General features: G+C 37.3%; 2 protein-coding genes across 9 annotated transcripts in view; one reads left to right on the plus strand and one right to left on the minus strand.

Moving 5' to 3' along the window:
• Positions 1-19,504, minus strand: part of LOC117396654 (proteasome subunit beta type-7) — a 55,160-nt gene extending 35,656 nt beyond the window's left edge. For 2 of the 3 annotated variants that reach the window (XM_033994771.2, XM_033994770.2), the window contains exons 1-5: positions 19,343-19,498; positions 16,043-16,136; positions 14,742-14,839; positions 13,644-13,784; positions 12,883-12,998 (exon numbers count right to left, since the gene is read on the minus strand). In XM_033994771.2, the coding sequence (XP_033850662.1) occupies positions 12,883-12,998; positions 13,644-13,784; positions 14,742-14,839; positions 16,043-16,136; positions 19,343-19,404 (511 nt within the window). In that variant the 5' untranslated portion in view covers positions 19,405-19,498. Of the gene's footprint in view, positions 1-12,882; positions 12,999-13,643; positions 13,785-14,741; positions 14,840-16,042; positions 16,137-19,342 lie in introns of all 3 variants that reach the window. The other variant, XM_059005702.1, reaches the window with a different exon arrangement.
• A 439-nt stretch (positions 19,505-19,943) lies between these two features.
• LOC117396706 (kinesin-like protein KIF14) overlaps positions 19,944-21,181 on the plus strand; it is an 80,464-nt gene continuing 79,226 nt past the window's right edge. For 3 of the 6 annotated variants that reach the window (XM_059005498.1, XM_059005499.1, XM_059005500.1), the window contains exons 1-2: positions 20,060-20,174; positions 21,114-21,181. The exon at positions 21,114-21,181 is cut by the window's right edge and continues 1,036 nt beyond it. In XM_059005498.1, the coding sequence (XP_058861481.1) occupies positions 20,086-20,174; positions 21,114-21,181 (157 nt within the window). In that variant the 5' untranslated portion in view covers positions 20,060-20,085. The other 3 variants (XM_059005501.1, XM_059005504.1, XM_059005502.1) reach the window with 3 other exon arrangements.

The raw sequence follows: 21,181 nt of genomic DNA on the forward strand, positions 1-21,181 counted from the left end.
TAGTTTTGCCAAAAAAATGGCTTAAATAAGTAATTGTAGACATCTATTTCTTAAGTTTTTTTTCTTCTTCCACAAAAACTTTTGCTACAAAAGATTTGTTTGAGGAATGTCTAGAAATTATACATTTCCATTGGGGTATCTAAACTTTAGACAAATTTTATATATATATATATATATTATATATATATCCCACAATTTTAGATTTCACCATAATTTAAAGACACACTTCTAGAAGATTAGCAGCCGTGATATTTTGTTTTAGGTTAGCAAATGAAAAGCATTTGTTTTGAAAATATTGTTGGAACTCTGAACACATTTATTTTGTTTGAAATCTCTACTAGGATTCTGCTTGAATAAAATCAATAGAAATATATATATACTGGATTACATCACTCCAGAGTGTTACTTGTAAGTCTCATGTGGCTCTGTAATCTTGTTTCTTGTGCTGCTTCTTTGAACATGTTTACAGCTCGCTGCACACACTGAATGCACTGTGAAAGTACAGCAAAGTGACTCAGCACAAAGTGTTTATTCACCCAAGCATGGTGCTTCTACAGAGCGTGCCACACAGAGTCACCATGTGCTCACATGATGTGATAAATGACAGTGTATCTGGGTCTTTGGGGAGGGCAGCCCCCCACATCTCTCCAACTACTTGACATGTTTTGTGGCTGGTTTACAGAGTATATTACATATTGGGTCTGTTCAGTGGATTGCACCAATGGTAAAAGGTTTGAATGCAGCCATTACCAGCATTTTATGCACTGCACATTTGCGTTGTCTTTTGTTTTAGGTTTACATACCATAATGAAAAAATAATACTAATGATATAATATTTAGTAGACCCTGGTATTGATGTAATACATCCATCTTAAATGTCTTTGTATCGGATGGAAATAGCATCATAATAAAATTAGCGATACTACTTAATTAGTCTTATTTAACCATAAATTATAAACATAGTATGGGGTGCCGTGCAAGATACAAGCTGATTGTGACCCGTTCAATAGCAGCAAGTGGATATCTGCTTGTATCATACAGCACCCTGTATGAAATTCATAATATTGACTTGTTATAAAAATTACAGAGAGATAAAACTGCCCTTAAAACATTCTAACTGGACATAAAATAGGCTTTTATTTGATTGTCAAAATGCTATGCTGAAAACATGTCCTCAGCAGTGCAAGTTCAACTTTGTTTGTTGTTCTTGTATCACTACCTCAACTAAGGGTTAAATCTAAATTGTTCCCTGAAACAATGACAAAGCTACGAGAGCCTCGATGAATTCTGACACAACAGCACCACCTCCTGGGCCACCACGTCTCAGGCACACGATATATCTGCACTGCAGTTTAAAGGAATGCAGCACACTACAGCCTTGGGAGGAGGCTGGGGAACTGGCATTCAGCAGTGCCAGGGCTCTAAACACAATTCAAAAGAAAGAATGTGTTGTTCCTTTCCAAGAACTATGCACACCTTGTTCATTTAATTCTGCAGGAATGGAAATGTACAAAATGAACTTTGGGTACAACGCATTCATGCAGAAGAAAAGTGAAAAGCCACACCATTTGGCTAGTTTTTGGAGTTGCAGCAAAAAGTGAATTTTCTGGCACCAACCTACAACTATTGGATGTGAGTTTCTGCAATCATCAGTGGTCTATACCCAAACATGCAAACTGAAATTAAGCAAGGACTGGACACTTCTCTCCCATTGTTTTCTATGGAGGTCAACCGTTTTGTTATTATTCAATGGAAGAGAGGACACCTGTTCTAAAACCACCGCTTACTGAAGAAACACTTTACAGGGACAATCGGGGCCCTGCTCTCAAACACAAACCTTTCACCGATTATTTCAAACAGAGGTAAATAGAAAACGTTAAAGTAATAGTGATCATTTATTGACTCAGGAGTTCCATTTTTACCCAGGAGCACACTGCCTTTCAACGTACATTAAGTCAGCTTCCTCACTGTCCTATAGGCTCGATCTGTTTTTTTAAATTTAGTATAGCAAACAAACTGAACACAACTACTAGATCATTAATTACTAAAACTTATTTTGCCAATTAATTTTAATTGGTAGCTTGAATACTGAAACTTACACAAACACACAAAGCTGCACTCAAATCAATTTAAAAAAAAGTTAGCTGTACTTTTATTTTTCATTTAACAGTTCACAAACCATGATCGATTTTGTGTATGAGGTACCTGAACTGAAGAACAGCTCCATGCAAGTAGAAGATTTTTTTTTTGGGGGGGGGAGGGGTATTATGTAAGCTATTGGAAATGCCCAGGATTGGACAGTCTACCACTGGGATGAATCCTGAACAAACTGCTTTACTCATGGAATATTGAGGAAAACGTTTGTATTCAGTAGTAAAAACTAGTGCTGCATAAAAATCACAAAAAACAAACAGTAACACTGTCAATCTTGACGTATCCATTTTCTAACAGCACTAGAACCTTCATTAGACGGCTTTACCATCTGGTAAGGCCCTTCTTGTTATGTTAAATGCCCTCGTCGTCGCCTCAGGACATTTAACATCACGTGATCCTTACCAGACGGTAAAGTCCTCTTCTGCAGGTTCTATTGATTAAACAATCATGTTCATTCATATTTAGGCTGTCATTTAAGAAGATGTGCATTTCAGTGCATCAGCGAGGTGAAGCAATGTTTTTCTCTTTTTTTTTTTTTTTTTTTTACTATGAATGAAATGTGATCATGCACTGTCCAAACAAAAAACCTTATGTAAACTTGTATGTACAGTGCACAACTCAAAACTTAATGTATATTAAACTGAAAACATCTATAAAAGCAGGGATGGAAATAGACGGTATCGCATCTCAATTCATGATATAACATGCAACTGCGATGCACGTTTATTTGTGGCTCGCTAATAATTAGCGATGCAATTACTGCTATTTACATGCATTTCAGAGCAGATAAACCAAAGTACTCTAGACACTACAGTACTTTTGACAGAGGGGGTGTGTCAATGATTTAATTCCATTAAATGATACTACTACTTTGTGACTGGAGCACACATGGAATATGTTCGATTGATACGCGCTGCAACCAATCCCAAGTTTAATAGACTTGCGACTGGCTGCCAATGAGCTTCGGTGCAAGTTAAAATAGAAGGGAGAAAATGAAATGGAGAATTCCAACGGAAACTTTAGTAAGGCCACTTGAAAAATGGCAAGCAGTGTTAATTGCCCCCCCCCCCACGTTGTTACTGTAAAAAACTGTAAATCAGAAGGCGATGCAGCAAAAATATGGCTAAAGTACAGACACGCTGACGGAAAACATGTTGACGCTATACACTGCCAACTTTGCTCAAAATATGAAGATAAACTGTGGGGCATGAGAAATTTGAATGATTCGTTCAATTGAGGAATACAAGGTGCTGCCTTAAAAAAGGATGATGTAAAGCACTCTAAATCGTAATGTCATATTCGGGCACAGGAGTTAGAAGAGATTTTCAAGACAATACCATTAGGCCGTGCATGGTGTACCGGGGAGCTACAGGACAGGCAACGTGTTTCTCGTTTGATAGACGTAGCATTCACGAAATAAGAACTACCCTTCGTGGACTTGGAGAAGAAACATGGAGTGGCCATGGGTACTGCTTACAACAGACAAGGGTGCAAAGAATTTACACAGACAAATCGGTGATGTTCTGGAGCACAATCTTGTAAAAACTAAAAGAAACTGATTTTTTCTCTCTGCTGCTTGATGGAGCAACTGACTCTGCAAATACAGAGAAGGAGCTGTTTTTGTGAAATATGTAGCATTGGACAGGGCTGTAAAAACTAGGGGTGCACCAATACATCGGTTGGTTATCGGATCAGCACCGACAAAGGGGGAAATAACATTATCGGCTATCGGTTATTTATAGCCAATAATGTTTACCGATATTTATGCGATGACATAAACTGTGAAACAAGAATATATTCATTATAGTGTGTAAGGTGCGCTCTCTGTCAAGTGTAAGTATGTCTAAATTAAGGAGTACAGTTTGGAATTTTTTTTAAAGTGCCTGTAAAGAACTCCAAAACAGCTGATTGCAAGCTATGTGGTGCAAATATTTCACGTGGTGGCAACAGCGGTAAAGATTTCAACACAACAAACTTAATTCATCACCTCAAGACGCGCCATGCCCCTGAATACAAGAACCACTTAAAGGCTACAGAAAAGAGAGGGGGAGGAAAGAGCTGCACCGAAGCAACTATCACTACATGAAATACTTAAACATACACAAAAATTTAGAAGTGGGGATGCCAGGGCTAAAGAAATTACAAATCGTTTAATGGAATTTATAGGTCTGGATGATCAGCCATTTTCCGTTGTACAAGATACTGGATTTCGCCGTCTCATTGAATGCCTTGAGCCTCTACAGTGTTGTTTTAAAACAAATACAGACACTGGTTGAAGATGATCATGTATCAGCACTGAGCTTTACGATGGATATTTGGAGCTCTGATGTGTCGCCAATGTCAATGCTGAGTTTAACTGCACAATGGGTAGACGTGAATTTCAATTTACGTAAGGCAGTACTACAGGCACAAGAGCTCAGCACTTCCCATACAGCTGAGGCTATTTCAATAGCATTTGATAATATGTTTGCAGCATGGAAAATTCTGAAGGAAAACAAACATTCATGCCATTATCAGAGATAATGCAAGAAACATAGCAAAGGCAATGCAAGAGTCCAGTTTACCAAGTTTACCTTGTGTAGCACATACTCCAGCTTGTTGTGAACGAAGGACTTATCACAGAGCAGCGTGTCCGACTTACAGGCAGTGTCACGAAAAATTGTTGGGCACTTTAAACACTCTGCGTTGGAGTATTCTCATCTTCAAAGGGTGCAGGCGTTGCTCGGCATGCCTTCGAAGATGTTACAGCAGGACGTACAGACAAGATGGAACAGCACTTAGTACATGCTACAAAGCCTTTGGGAGCAGAAGCCTGCGCTTGGAGCATATACTGCCAACCATGAAATCCCCACAACTCCCACTGTACAGCAGTGGGGGATGATGGAATAGTGATTGTTCTAGCACCATTTGAAGAACTAACTCGTGAACTGAGTTCATCCTTGGCCTCTGCTTCTGATGTCATCCCTTCCATTGTAGCTTTAAAAAGGCTTTTGAGCAAAGTTTCAGATTGAGACCAACGAGTAGACTATTAAACACACTTTTCTGGAAGCCTTGGAAACACACTTTGAGAAAATTGAAACTGAACCTCTCTACTGCGTTGCAACCCTGCTGGACCCAAGATACAAGGACACGTACTTCACTGGTAATGACAAAAAGCTGCTGGCTAAACAAATACTGGTGACATACCTGGAAAACATGCAAGCCTCAACGGCGCCTGCTTCGAAGAAACCAAAGGAGGCAGATGACGGCACTACAAAACCCAGCCACAACCTGTGTTCGATGTACGATGAGATATTGGAAGAAAGTACCGGTGGGGTAGTAACTGATGCTATAAGCAGTAGTGTCATGCTTCAGAAACAAAGCTACATGAGCGAGCCCATACTTCAAAGAAGTGGAGATAAGCTAAAATACTGGGAGACCAACAAGGGTCATTTTCCCCATTCTAGCTGAATCTGCACGGAAGTTTCTGTCTGCCCCCTGCAGTAACGTTGACATTGAACGGCTGTTCAGTGCAGCTTCCCATATTGCGGACGAAAAGAGAAAACAGGCTAATGTGTGAAAAAGCAGAAATGCTACTATTTGTTAAGAAAAACCTTCCACTCACTCAATTACGTTAAATATATGAGTAAGCTATTGTATGACGGAGTCAAGAATGTAAATCGGATACAGAGATATATATAAATATTTATATTTAGCAAAACATTAAATTGGCTAATCTATCTATCTATCTACCTATAGTGCCGTGAAAAAGTATTTGCCCCCTGTCGGATTTTCTGCATTTTTGCATATTTGACACTGAATGTTATAGATCTACAACCAAAACCTAATATTAGATAAAAGGGACCCTGAGAACAAATAACACAAAAATCTGATACATATTTCATTTATTTATTAAAGAAAGTTATGCAACACCCAATGCCCCCGTGTGACAAAGTAATCGCCCCCTCAATGGGGTTTAGGTCTGGACTTTCACTAGACCATTCCAAAACTTTAAATTTCTTGTTCTTCAACCATTCTGATGTAGACTTGCTTGTGTGTTTCGGATCATTGTCTTGCTGCATGACCCAGCTGCGCTTCAGCTTCAGTTTCAGCTCAGACGGATGACCTGACATTCTCCTGTAGAATTCTCTGATACAGAGCAGAATTCATGGTTCCTTCAATGATGGCAAGGCGTCCAGGTCCTGATGCAGCAAAGCATCCCCAAACCATGACACTACCACCACCATGCTTGACCGCTGGTATGAGGTTCTTACTGTGGAATGCAGTGTTTGGTTTTCGCCAGACATAACGGGGCCCATGTTGGCCAAAAAGTTCCACTTTTGACTCATCTGTCCATAGAACATTGTTCCAGAACTCTTGAGGATCATCCAGGTGCTCTTTGGCAAACTTGAGACGAGCATTCATGTTCTTCTTAGTGAGCAATGGTTTCCACCTTGCTACTCTGCCATGAATCCCATTTTTGCCCAGTGTCTTTCTGATGGTGGAGTCATGAACACTGACCTTAGCCAAGGCGAGAGGGGCCTGCAGATCTGTGGATGTTTTTCTAGGGTTCTTTGTGACTTCCTGGACGATTTTACACCTTGCTCTTGGAGAGATTTTGGCAGGACCGCCACTCCTGGGAAGATTCACTACTGTTCCAAACTTTCTCCATTTGGACAATATAGCTCTGACTGTGGTTCGGTGGAGCCCCAGAACCTTAGAAATGGCTTTGTAACCCTTTCCAGACGGATAGGCATCAACAACTTTTTTCCAGAGGTCTTCAGGAATTTCTTTTGTTCGTGGCATGATGTGTCTCTAGAACCTGTGTGCTGACAACTTCACTCTGATGGTAAGGGCCAAAGTTAGTCAGATTTATATTGGGCATGGCTGGCCCAAATCAGGCCTGGTTGTTATCCAAAGTACTCAAACAGCTGACCCTAATTATCCCTTTAATTGGGTTCAGTTAACTAGTGGGGGGCAATAACTTTTTCACACCTGAAGATTGCATGTTTGATTACCTTGCACACTAAACAAATGAAAGAAGCACCAAACTGTGGTGTCATTTTTTCTCTCAGACTCCCTCTATATACCACTACAGCCAACAGAAAAATCTGCCCAAATACAATGTGAAAAAATGTGCAAAAATGCAGAAAATCAGACAGGGGGCAAATACTTTTTCACGGCACTGTATCTATCTATTATTGTTATTGCTGTTGTTTTTGTGATGACAACGTTTCTACTGGTATACACTGTTTTTTAATTGTAACACCTTAATCTAGATTTAAAGCCTGTTCATCTTGAAGGCAAAAGTGTTTTGATTTGGCCATTTTTTTCTGCATTTGTCTTAAAAGTAAAAGTTTAAAAGTTCATATTTGTGTGGATTTCTGCTTCCAAATGTATCTAGAAGCAGTAAGGCAAAAATAAGTGTGCATGTTTTATAAATGCAAACAAAAAACTTAATTTACTTCAGTATTTTGAAATGACTTGCACTATTACTTAATATTATATCGGTATCGGCCGATACGGTTGGGTCATCCATCATCAGTTATCGGTATCGGCCCAGAAAATCCTTATCGGTACACCCCTAGTAAAAACCATCTTACTGGGGTAAGTATTTTAATTTTAAATCTACAGTATCAAATGATGCATTACAATGCAGTTATTATGGAAGAGGGATTATGTAATATTTATTTACAATGATACACACTCGCAGTCAAGTACTATATATGATGCCTGGCTGATCAGATTTCTCAAACTTTTTTACTCTGATTTTAAAAGACATAAAATCTGCTACCGCGGCAGGGTTACACATGGCAGTCCTCGAAAGTTGTAGAGAACTAGGATTAGAAGGGCTGTTGGTGAGCAAGTTAGTCGGCTTGTGCGCTGACGGTGCCTCGTGAATTTGGTGTAAAGAAAGGTCTGGTTGCTCGTCTATGAGAGGAGAATCCGTGGCTTGTAGCAATTCACGGTCCTAAATCATCAGTACGTGTTTTCCATACAAGACAGATCGTACAGACGGTGGCATTTGGAAACTCTTCCTGACAGTTCTGTTTTAAATTTGTGTTTTACAGATTAGAGCTTGCTGTTAAAGATGCACTCAAGGGGACATACTTTCATGAGCAGAGTCACCGCACACGAATGCGTGTTCATAGGAGCTGGCTGAGCTCAAAAAGTCAAGTTAGAGAAAGGGGGCTTGTTACCAGGAGGCTCAATCCCAGCCCAGCCACTGACTCACTGTGTGTGTGACCTTGAGCAAGTCACTTAACCTCCTTGTGCTCCGTCCTTCAGATGAGACATAAAACAACCAAGGTCCTATTGTAAGTGACTCTGCAGCAGCAGCAGCAGTTGTTGATGAAGAATAGCTCACCCCCTAATCTCTAAATTGCTTTGGATAAAATAGTCTGCTAAATGACTCATTAACAATGAAGTGATCAATGTTTTGAAAGCCCTCTACCTACCAGAGGAGCCCCAAAAAATGTTCTGTTACGATCTTACAATGTCATAGTGCAGCACTTAGAAAACATCTCTGAAACCTGTAGCGAGAGGAAAGGTTCAAATCAAAAGAGGTTTTAAAGACACTAACATCTGCAAAGTTTACTTTGTCTTTAATGTTCTTTGATGAAATTCTCTCCACTAGTCAGATTTTATCTCTAAAATTTACAAAGCAACAGTGCTGATTTTTCATATGCTTTGTCTTGTGTTGAAGCAACAGAGGTACTGATGTCAGGAGGGGCACTGAATTCTTTAAATCACACAAGGATGTGTATGTAGAAGAATTTTTTTAAAAAATGTAACACAGACCGATTTGACGAATTACTGAAAACTAGACATCCAGTTTTGAGCTGCTTGAAGGTGTTGGACCTGGCAGCATGGCCTAGTAATGCAGATGAATTGCAAGTGTTTGATAATGAGGAGATTAGCACTTCACTTGATCAGTGTTTAGGACTTCTAGGTGTACATTTAAAATGCTAAGGAAGTCCTTTCTGAATGGAACAAACTTAAACACTTCAGATTTAGGGGTCTTGGGCATCTCGAAAAAAATGAATTATGGACAAGGGTGATTGGCATGTACAAACTGCAGTTTCCAAATTTAAAGTATGTTCTGCAAGTTCTTCTAGTGATATTGATGCCCAATGCCAGATTAGAGTGATCCTTCTCAGTCATGCAGCATGTTAAAACTGGCTGGAGAAACAGTAGGGGAAAGGATACTGGAGCATCTGCTCAGAATCAAATTGGTAGGTCCTGACCCTAAACAGTTTGATCCCACTCCAGTCACAGATTTTTGCAGTCTCAGTTAGGCGGCCTTCTGGGTGTCAGACAAACCCTCAGAAGACTTTGATTATAGTTTAGATGAGCGAAGGGTTTGCCCATAGACAGTGAATGTATTAAAACTTTTGTTACAACTTTACATTTCAAAAACAGACCTTAAAGCAAAATAGGTGAATATTTTTTTGTTTCAGCTAGATTGTTTTTTAACTACAATAACTAATAAAACATGTCAGCCAAATAAACACATTATTAATTATTAACTGTGTAGTGTGTTCTGTTGATTAATATTCAAACGCAGAGCTCAAGTTGTTTAAAAAAAGAACACAGCATGATATGTGAAAATTAAAACAACTGATGTTTGCAGCATTTTTAAGGTATAAGTCACATCATTGGCGGTGTTTACATGCACAAGTCATGACAGTTTTCCTCACGACCTGTTTGCTGTACTTTTCAGGAAATGCGTTTCTATGCAGTTCTGATTTAGGGGGGGGGGGGAAATTGGCCGTACCAATGCAGATTACTCAATTCAGCCATTTAGGGGCGGGGATATTTAAATGCCTGTGTCTGCTTACTAACTAAGAAAAGAACGACTCTGAATATCGTGATGAGAGCTTCATGCGTTGCCATGAAGATAAAAACATTTAACAAGAGAAATGAATTCACGTGTTGTCGTGCGCATTCTGAATTAGCCACGCATTAGCTACTTGTTTGTCTGGTTACCTTTCCAACACACACACAAAATGATATAAAATATAATTTCTACAAGTTTTACTAGATGGAATTTATATTTGTGTGTGTGTGTGTGTGTGTGTGTTTGTGGAACATCTAAAAGCTACATTTCATCACTAAAACCACCTTTTACAATACATTTTATTTTGAATATAACCTACAATATTCGATTTTTGTTATATATATATATATATATATACAAGCCTGTTATCTCTACTGGACCTGCCAGCCATCAATTCCTTAATTTTGTACAAGGTAGGAGAGATTTCATCTTGAAGCTAGCCACAGCACTTCAGCAGAAACAACCTGGATTCTGTGCTGCGAGTGACACACAAGTTACTTTCGTTTTAGATTAAAAACTACTTTTGTTTTTACAGTTTTGTATGTGCATATACCTATTTACACACTAGTTTCTTTTGAAATGTTTATTTTATGATATTCTTTTCATTTTTTGTAGTGCTTTATATGTGGGAAGTTAGAAAATAAACCCTTTTATGTTTGATTGTTCATTTAAATATGGTGTTTCGGCTGTGCAGATGATTGATATGATGTGCTTGAATAAAACTTTTGAGTTGTAGCCGATAGTTTGTCTTTCATTTTAATATTGATGGTGTTTAAAATGTACTGGTGGTTGTTGGTATGAGTTTAACCGCGGCGGTTCTATTGTTGAAGTAGTCCATAAATGTACAGTGTGTGTGTGTGTGTGTGTTGGGGGGTCTATGTTTCGTATGGCCTTTCTGCTGGAGATTACATGATATTAAAGTCAGAAAAAGGGGATCTTGACTGCTGAAACCTTGTGAGCCACAAGCACGATTCCTGCACAGGTTTACATGGGTTTTTACAGCTTTTTTTTATTGTTAGAAAGCGATTGACCCTGCCCTTAAAACCGCGCTGCCAAAAGGACGTCCTTTTGCTGTTTCACGATGTATTTGCGTGACAACATCACACAGTCATGACTGTAGAGTCGATTTTTAAGAGTATGTAAACCAAGCCAATGATGGTATTTGCCATTACAATGAAGATACAACTTAAAGAAATAAAGTTAATTCAGAAATTAACTATATCAATCCTAAGCTTTGCTACACAAATTAGAGTGAGTTGCAGAATTGCTATACAAATCAAGAAAGGTATTTCCATCCCTGAATAAAAGTAACTACTGCTGTTATAGAACATGGAATCCAATAGCCTAGAAAAAAAGAAGAATTACTTTAGGACCCAACTTGACAAAGTTCTGAGATCAATCAGCTACTAGGAACTGGACGAGTTTGGTGGAACAAAGAGCAGACACATTCTTTGTATGCAAGGGAATTCTATAATACTGTTAAACAATAACCTGCTTTCCTTGTTGAACTCCAATGTATTGTAGTACAGACCTTAGCTGCAGATTAACTCTTTCTTTAGGAAAACAACCCCTTGTCTTCATTCTGCTGAACAAAAGACTCGTTTCCCTCAACTACCCGTTATTCTTATTATCACCATTATTATAAATAATAAATATTTTCATCACTATAACACACTACCACAAACAGGACTACCACCACATTTACTGCGAAAAAGCATACAACTGATTTCCTTCCCACTTAATATCATTTTGGGAAATAGAAGCATAAAATAAGAAGGTTTACATGTAAGGAAGTTTCAGTACACTCCTCTTATTTTAAAACATTTGCATACAAAATCAAGAACCAAAGTCATGCTTGGCTGATACTGTACAGAGTTCCTCACTGGCTATTTAACTTTTTTTGTGTTGTAATCTCTGTAAATCCAGAACAGACCCACCAATATTTTATTTAGCAAAATAGATTTTGTTTTTTAACCCTTTGCCGTCCATTTATTCAGCGCGTCAGGTCCAATTTATTTTCACACGCGCAGTTTATTTTAGACGCGCTGTTTAAAAGTATTTTTTTTTCCCCACAGTAAAACAGGTTTAAAAGGCACTGCATATCAACAGGACACTCAGTACTGCATCTCCAGCCCCGCCCCACCCATCATTCGCTTTTTTTTCACATACCTCTTGATAGTCGTGCATACTGATAAATCATCTCCTGATCACTCGTTTTATCACCAAACTCCTCAATAATGTGATCCAAGTCATTATTTTATTACTATAACATCTAAAGAAAGCTCTGTGATACTCTTTGAGAGCTGGATGCAGACGCAGCTATCTTGTTTATTTATGTCTGTGTTATCTATGTGATGCTGGGGCTATCTGTATTCATGAGATACGCTCCCTTTTTTGTTTTTTCAGCTTCTCTCGGCTCCAATCGATCTCACTCGGCCATTGAATGGTTTTCTCAGCTTTTTTCGGAGAAAAAACGACTAGAGACCTGTTTTTTGCGTCTTTTTGATGATGTCGGACAGTGTCCGACATTGGACCGCAAAGGGAAAATTGCAATGTCGGACCAGGTCCGACATAGGACCGCAAAGGGTTAAGGTTTACCGAATTAAAAACAATGAAGGTAAAACTGAAACTGCAGTTAAACATATCACATTCATAAACTGCTGCAATTGTGCAGCACCATTACTCATTTAAAAGGCTCTTAAGCTTTTACCATTTTATGTTTCTTCAATACAGACCATGTTAAACAAAACAGGCAAAAAAATAAAAAAAATAAACTAGGAGGCACAATACAAAGGCAAGTCTCTATCAAAAGATTATTCTATTTGGACATGTTAATGTTAATGCATTTTTATCACAAACTGCTGTATTATATAGAGCAATAATAATAATACATTTGCTCTGCCACTTACCCATGGTAACATAAGGCAATTTGTCAGTAGATCCATGTGGATAAATGCTATAAAGGTGAGGCCCAGCAGAGTCTACTCCACCAAGCACAAGAGCAGCACCAATGTAACCTTGATACCTGGACAGGGGCAAGATTACAGCATTCAGTCATAAACCACATTCCAGATACACACTACTAGCAACAGTTCATGCATGGGGAAGGACACACATTACAGTTAAATAATGATTTCTGACTGTAGAGGTATGTGAAACTGAAGGTCTGTACTTTAGAAGATGCAAATGAAGGCTATTCACAATGGGATACTGCATGACATGCTGAGATCAACAGTATCATATTCTTCCTTACCTAGAGACTGTTGCTGAAATGGAACATGGCCATATTGTACATTTGCTATTACTTTATTTTAAGTTTGCTGCTTTTTTTGTGTTTATATTTTGGATTTCATAGCGATATACATATATAGGCTTCAGCTGCTCTCCAATAGTTTTTTTTTTTTTTATTAGACCATTGTATTCCCCAATATTAGAAATCAGTATGTTGGCCAGAAGCCACAGCATGGGTGGATATACCCAAAGTGAATTTATGCCAGCTTGGCATACTAGGTTTCACTGCTGCCTGTTGAATTAGGAATACATTATTTTGATGTGGATGAATAGATTTTCCTGCTTTAAGGTTCTGTAGCAAAAAGCATAGCCTATGTACCTGTAGATAGGAAATCTGAAATGCTCTATGCAGCAGTAGAAATGAATGTCAGTGGCTCACCTGAACAGCATTTGTTTGAGCATGCGATTGGCTGTCGCGACCCGGGAAGGCCGTCCAGTAGACAAGGCATGAAGCTCCAGGTTAGAGGAGATTATCTGGGTGGTCATCTCAGTGTCTGCAGCAGTGCCAGCACCACAGCAACTAGCGGTGAAAAAAGAAACAAACAAAAAACATTAATAAGCATGAAATAAATGAATGTACCCTTACTCATTTTCAATAAAAGAGAACCCTGCTATAATTAAATAGTTTCGGGGTCTTGCACAGATAAGTCAAAATGATATAGGGGCATACCAAAGATTAGGCCTGGTTAACTGGTGTGTTGAGTGGAGTTATTGGATGGCATATAACAGTTCAACTTCTCAGTGCTATGGGAAAAAAGGGTAAGGTTCTCCCCATTGGTAAATACATCTACAGTTAATCCTTTTAGTATCCATGCACATGGATTGAACAGTAAAGTTGACCAATAACCTAGCAAATCAAGTGAACACCACAGAAGAGTTGCAACAAGTATGCCTGATTTTCTGAGGAAATCTAAATATAGCTAGCTATTGCTTTGACAGTTAGTACTGTACTGAAACTTCCTTACGTGTAAACCTTCTTATCTTATGCTTCTATTTCCCCAAATGATATTAAGTGGGAAGGAAATCAGTTGTATACTTCAAAGAGAGTGATATTACCAGGAGCCTGTCCCCATTGGCCCTGTTATATTCTGTCAGGGACATTTTAATGTGGCAATAACTGGAGGGTAACATTAAGGGGTTGACTGTACCTGATAATAGGAAACAGAGCATGAACATTCATCTGGGAAAGATAGCTGGAATGTTTTTTGTTTTGACACTATATTAATATTTCCATACCAGGGTTATTTACTTAACATTACAGAGTTGTGTGCAAATGATACTATCTTCTATTTGTACAAATGTTCTCCTTGCTGCAAAACAGCTTCTCATGTTAAACAAGAGATTATGTTCAGTCACACTAGGCATAGCTGTGTTTTAAACCAGTGCTGGATATCAGCAGTCCTTGTATGTTGTCATACATAAAGTGACTGTACAGTAATGGAGGTGTATTATACATATACAGTGTACAACTACTTACTAGATGTTAGGAGAAATGTAGTGAATTTTGGAGCAATTTTTATCAGCCACTATCATTCCTTCAGTAGCCCGTGTATCAGCACCAAGGACAACGCCATCCTAAAAAAAATGAATAATGCATTCGCTTTTAATTAAAATAAAACGTGCACAACTGACATGAATCTGTTACACAAACATAATTGTCTGCATTCAAAGCTCACAGGTGATTAATATGTGCCATGCTAATAAATATCACTCTCAATTTGTCAAACAGAATTGACCGTTAGGAATAAGGACACAATATGAACAGAAGTCCAATGTTTATATTGATAGTAAGCAATGGCTGTTTTCCATCGTCGTCTATTTTTGCCTTGTAATGACTGACTTGTAACCACAAGTCAGTCAGTCTCTGAATGATTAGCCTTTTAGGAAAAAGATCAGTAATCACTCAGTACTTTTACATGCAGCCTAAATTATATCTGTATTCGGAATATAGAGTGCAAGTACGTGAGGTCAGACTTGAAAGCAAGAACAAAGTTTCCTACTGGCCAATAGAAGATCTTGCTCTGACTAGATACCATAATACTGTTTGGAAGGTGTTGATACCCAACACAGGAACCTCTCTGCTTTCAGTTTCGCTACAATCCCTCAATTCTGAATACTAACGTGGTACTCTAAATGAACTGAACTTCTGTGTGTGCTGTCACACTGTCTGGAGCATATTCATGGGTTAAATAAAATGGTTATATGCAAAAAACAACACAGTCTACAATAAGTTAAACCTTTGTGAATATGTCCTTGAGAGATCTCAAAGTGTGCCACCTCCATCAAGCAAAAATTGACAAAGTCAAATGACTTGGCAATATGGCAGGCATCCTGGGAAACAGGTCTACTTCAAGGTCTCCGACTTTTGATTGATAAAACCCTGCAAATGTTTTTTGTTTAAGATGAGATTTCTGATGCTGCAAGTAAACAGACCCTTTGTCAATGGCATACACATGTACTGTAACCTGAGTCCGACATTCAGAATATTGTGTTCATATGATGTCATTAGGAACTGATCGTAATGGTCTGATCTGAATAAAGACAGGATTGCCCTGCACTGTGTGGAACTGTACTAAATACTGAAAGAATAGTTTGAACAGGTTTTGTTGTCTGGCTTTTAATGCTACAGCTGCTAAACTGATGGAAACACAATACTTTAAACTCACCCTACCATACATAAGAGAATACATTTTACTCAATTTGCAATAAATACAGGGTGTCCTATTTTGAAACACAGAACACCATGCCAATATAAACAGTTTAAATACTCTCCATTACCTTGAATACAACTCCGCAAATAGTTGTGCCGGTTTTCCTTGCAGCAGGAAGACTGTGTCCTAGTTTTGTAAACTCGGCTTCTAGAAGAGCATTTCTGTAAAACGAACAAAACTATTGTAACATACAGGGCACAAAATAACCAACGCACCGGTGGCAATTGCTGCAGTGCCCAAGCTGCTTGCTGAAATGCCTCTCAAATAAAAATAAAAAAAAATTATGGCAAAAGTTGCGTGCAAGTCCGCCCGTCATTGCCGCCGGTGTTCCTCAGCAGCAGCACATCTGATCTACAACCCATTCACAAACTTGCTCAGTGTCAGCTGGTCCGTTCTGTCACAATTCATTTTAATTCTGTCTAATCTCGTCCTGCGAGAAATTGACTCATTATCATAATGTATCATTGTTGCCATTCTTTTTACTGTGCATTACTAAGCCAGGAGAAAGACCCCCAACAAAATAATAATATTAATGTGAACTTACAGTTGTGAAGTACTGCAAAAAGAACGAGATTAAATTGTATTTTAACAAAACAGGCTTAAAATTGCAATACTTTAAAATACAACAGGGCAATACACATTGTAACTCCTTTCATGTCTCCAGTGTATATAAATTGCTCATTTATACAGACATTTCAATGACTGTTGCTGTTTTGTAATTCAGTGTTATTCCCCCACCAAAACACCAACGCAAAAAATGAACACACAATAGGGAGATAATTAGTTTTGCTCAAATCCCTGCATTATGAAACGAGTAGGAGAGAGAACATAATAGTGAATGAAACACAATCTTGAGAAGTGCATTGATTTCTGTTTGCATTTATTTTTGTGTAATACATTCTCACTACCTTACATAGTTCTGCTTTTTAACTAGTAAAACGTGTGCTTTCATGAAAGGGGTTAGATGTGTATGCTTAAAAACAGCATACCTTTTTTTCTGAATCGAGTGTCCAGAAATGCACCACAACAAAGCTATAAATCCTTGCAATTGTACATTTCAAGAACTGCGAAACTATATAGTCTCTCACATGTAAACAGTTAACGTTATGTACATGCAGCTGTTCATCGTTGTGATGCAGAGCCCTCTCCATTGCCGGACGAAGTTTCTATTTTCAGCCACGTTGTTTGTACAGGTTTTGTAACAGCAGTTAAACTACAGTCACTCTGACACTGCAGACTGAACAACTTGACCACTACTGTTATTAAACTCCAGTCATGGGTAAATCTTCAGCCAGTTAGCCTGAAAAGAAATCCTTTTTAACTTTCCCTTCACTAACATCGCTTATTTGTGCTGTTGTATCATAAGGCTTTATTCAGTGGTGTGTGACCAAGTTTAATATAAATACCCTTACTATTTTTTGCAAAATTACCCTTTGTATTTTTTCCATTATGAAAGTTAGTTTTTATTTTTATTTTATACCATTTTATATTTAGGTTGGATTTATGTTTTGCCTTTTTGCCCTGAGCCATTCGAAAATAAAAAAGGCATAATACCACATTAATGACATCAAAAAGTGATAATTCCTCTAGAGGAAAATATACTTGAACTTTGACCCATTCGAAAACAAATGTCTCGTTTTCAATCACTCAACACCCACAGTACAGAAATGTTCATTAATGATCAACAAAATGAGAATACGTTTAAAAAATAAAAAAAATGTAAAGCTGGTACATTTGTATCTCAGATTAACTGGAGAGGAAGGGGAAATTAAAACAAGGCAAAGGCAATCATCCAAATAAAGCTGAAGCACTAACGGATAACATAGAACATCTGTACAGCACTGAAACAGTAAGTTTAAAAAAAAAAAAACTACTTCTGAACCTCGTCTTCTTTAATATTAGCATGAAGGGTATCCATGTATTATAAGAGAATAGATGGGCCTCTTCAGTGAGTTACAGGAAAACAATTCCATCTCGGGTTTCTGTGACAGTTCATAAAATTACTCTACCTTTGGTCTGGTAATTTATGACGTCACAGAAACCCCAGATTGAATTATTTTCCTGTAACTCACTGAAGCCCATCTATTATTCACTCTCAATTTTCAATTTCAAGTGCTTTATTGGCATGACTGCTTATTACAAGTATTGCCAAAGCAATGATGGGTAAATTCCATCTTTACAATGAACATTTAAAACATGTGTAAATGTTCAAGTAAATCAAACAAAAACAAGTCTGTCTGTGTCTATCTCTATCTATCTCTCTCTCTCTCTCTCTCTCTCTCTCTCTCTCTCTATAATTATATAGATAGATAGATAGATAGATAGATAGATAGAGAGACAGATCTATCTATCTATCTATCAAATATATATCTATAGTTATATCTATCTATATCTATCTATTTGTATATACACACACACATACATACACACACGCACACTGTAGAACAATAATATTAAATTGTTATATACATTAGCAAGGCAAAGTTGATAAAGTAACTCTTTAGGATAGTCCAAGTAATGTGGAAATATAAATTTGCCAGCTCTATAAACAATTATTATAGAAATATTCCAGAAACTATTAATTATTATTTAAATGTATTCACAGTGTAGCCTAGATCAACCCAAGCCTTAGTTAACTTTTCATTCTTGAGGCGAGCAAGCGCAAACCAAACAGATTTGCCAGGTGCTAACGATTCCGATGGTTGGACTAGCGCTACATATGCATGACTAGGCAACTTTAAACAAAGTTCAAAATTATAGCACAGGACTCCATTTTTATTTTATAATGTTTTTAATTATTATTATGTTGTTATTATTTTTGTCACTCTGCCACTGAATTGGATTTTCATTGAATTTGTAGTCAAGTCACAACACTGGGGTATAGGAAAAGCGTGAAAACACTGACAAGCCGAGGGAAATATATCTGTTGTTGTTTTGTTTTTTTTTTTAAATCGCATTCGTGACAAATATAAATCCTTTTTAGCTTTTATTTTTATTTTAACCTACATTTTTTTCTATTATAATGTCAATTCGTTGTTGCTTTCCAAGATTTTAAATAATAACATAATTAAATTAAACAAAATAAATCAGAATGTACATGTTTCTTTATATAACTAAGCAACTAATGTAAATCAATGAATTTACCTTATTTAAATGTAATTTGTACAAAAAAACACATATCAAGCAAACATAAGAATTCACTGAGTCATTCCAAAGACAGGCCGTGATGCTCCGTCTGATCGAGTTCATCAGCACAACAACCCCTTAAACCATTTAAATGAACGAGTAACATATTTGTGTCACCATTGTCCTTCGCGCTCTAGCAATACTGTGGGCTTTTTATTCCCGTTTCTCTTTAGAAGCTTACCTCTTACTATTTTCGAAACTGAAACCTCCGCACTGTGGCTGGCACACTGACAGGGACGCCATCTTTCTATCCAGAACTGTTTCAATGCCGCTTCTGGGAAGCGAGACCGCTAAACGTCTGCTTTAAACACAGGCGGGTCACGGCGTTTCACTTCCGGGCGCTTTCACAGAGTAATCCTCGAGGGTGTCTACTTTATGTGTAATGGGAGAGAAGTTGATATATTTGTAACGCGACAAACTTTTATTGACATTCTGGTGCAAATCATTTTATTGTGCAGCAGTCGGATCCATTCCATATTTACAGAATTGAATGTAATCTGGAATGTATTGGACCAAGAACCGCAATGAATTCTCTTATCCTACAAAATACTCTCCTATACTAGCTGTTTAAAAATATAAGTTATTTTGGGAGAGGCTTATTTCATAATCTAAATAACTTTCCCCGTCATCTAAATACACTTTTTATTAACAATGAAATACATGTAATATTATTAGACACACGATTAATTAATTCAATTAAACGATTAGGTTAATTAATTTGTTGACACTTGGGAGTATTTACATGGTTGTTAACGCATTTAGTCTTGCCCGGAGTTGCTATACTTGTCTGTTTCTTCTACTACAGCAAAGTAACGCCTATACAAAGTAAACACTATTTATTAGCTAGTAGTATAGGCTAGCCCATAATATACGGTGTTAATATTCTTAAGGTAAGAAGGGTTTGTGTTGCAGTAGGCTTATCCTATGAAGATATGGCACGCATTTTGCATTAAACCAGCATTGCACAGCAGTTCAGGTGTTTCACTAACCGAAGTGTTAGGCAGTGACACAAGGTAGAAAATCGAGATTGTGTTCCCTTGTTAATTTATTAACACTGTTTAATATGAAGAAGCCAGTTTAAACATTGAAAATGAATAAGATTTGTTTGTGAATAGGAAGAACACTGTCACGCAGGTACATGACATGAATTCTTGTGAACGGTGATATTTAAACTTCGTTTTCAATAACAAAAAGTATGTATTTAGTTTATTGGCTAGTTTTATGGGTTATTGGTTAGTTACTGTTTATTTTCCGATTTAAAAAAATGTTAGGTATTAAAACTTTATATGGAATCCAATAGCCTCTAGCCCCAAGGAAGATTAGATAGATAGATAATGAAATAGAGATCTGATGTTTTTTAAACCGTTTTTAGCTGGCCTTTTTTTATTAGTTCATAAATAGGTTACTAATGTTTATTAACTTATTAGCTATAAAATTAACAGTTTGTTAACATGTTAATAAAATAGTTGTTAAATATTAATAAAGTATAAAAGTTGCCCCTTAAAACAAAATGTAAATGACAAACCATGTTCAAAAAGGTCTAATTGAACCAATTAAACTTCCATTCAGGATCTAAAATATTTACATATTTTACATATTAAAGGTTAAGGGTATATACAGTGGGAATTTTGCCTACAAGTCGCAGCCAAAAATGAAGTATTTTACTATCAAAGGTTTCTATGTGTATTGAATTGTATGTAGTCAATTTTGCAATTTTTTTTATGTGAGCGCCATCTTTTAAAAATATAATCTTTTAATATTTATCATATCTGATAATGCTAAACAAAGTACAGAAGACTGACGTTATATAAAGATGTACTTGCGTTAAAGTAATTACCATTGTACTGTTCCTTGTCATTTACTACTAACCCTAGAGTGGAATAGCCTGTAAGGTTTGGAGTTGGGCAGCCCTGGGTTACACCTTTTAAACTATCTTTTATTTTTTATTTCAGATTTTATAGTCCTACGATGAGTGACATGTTTGCTTCACCTGCTCCTGGCAAAAGACTCTTGACTGAAA

The sequence above is a fragment of the Acipenser ruthenus genome, chromosome 31 (assembly GCF_902713425.1).
Source record: "Acipenser ruthenus chromosome 31, fAciRut3.2 maternal haplotype, whole genome shotgun sequence".
In the NCBI taxonomy this organism is placed as follows: domain Eukaryota; kingdom Metazoa; phylum Chordata; class Actinopteri; order Acipenseriformes; family Acipenseridae; genus Acipenser; species Acipenser ruthenus.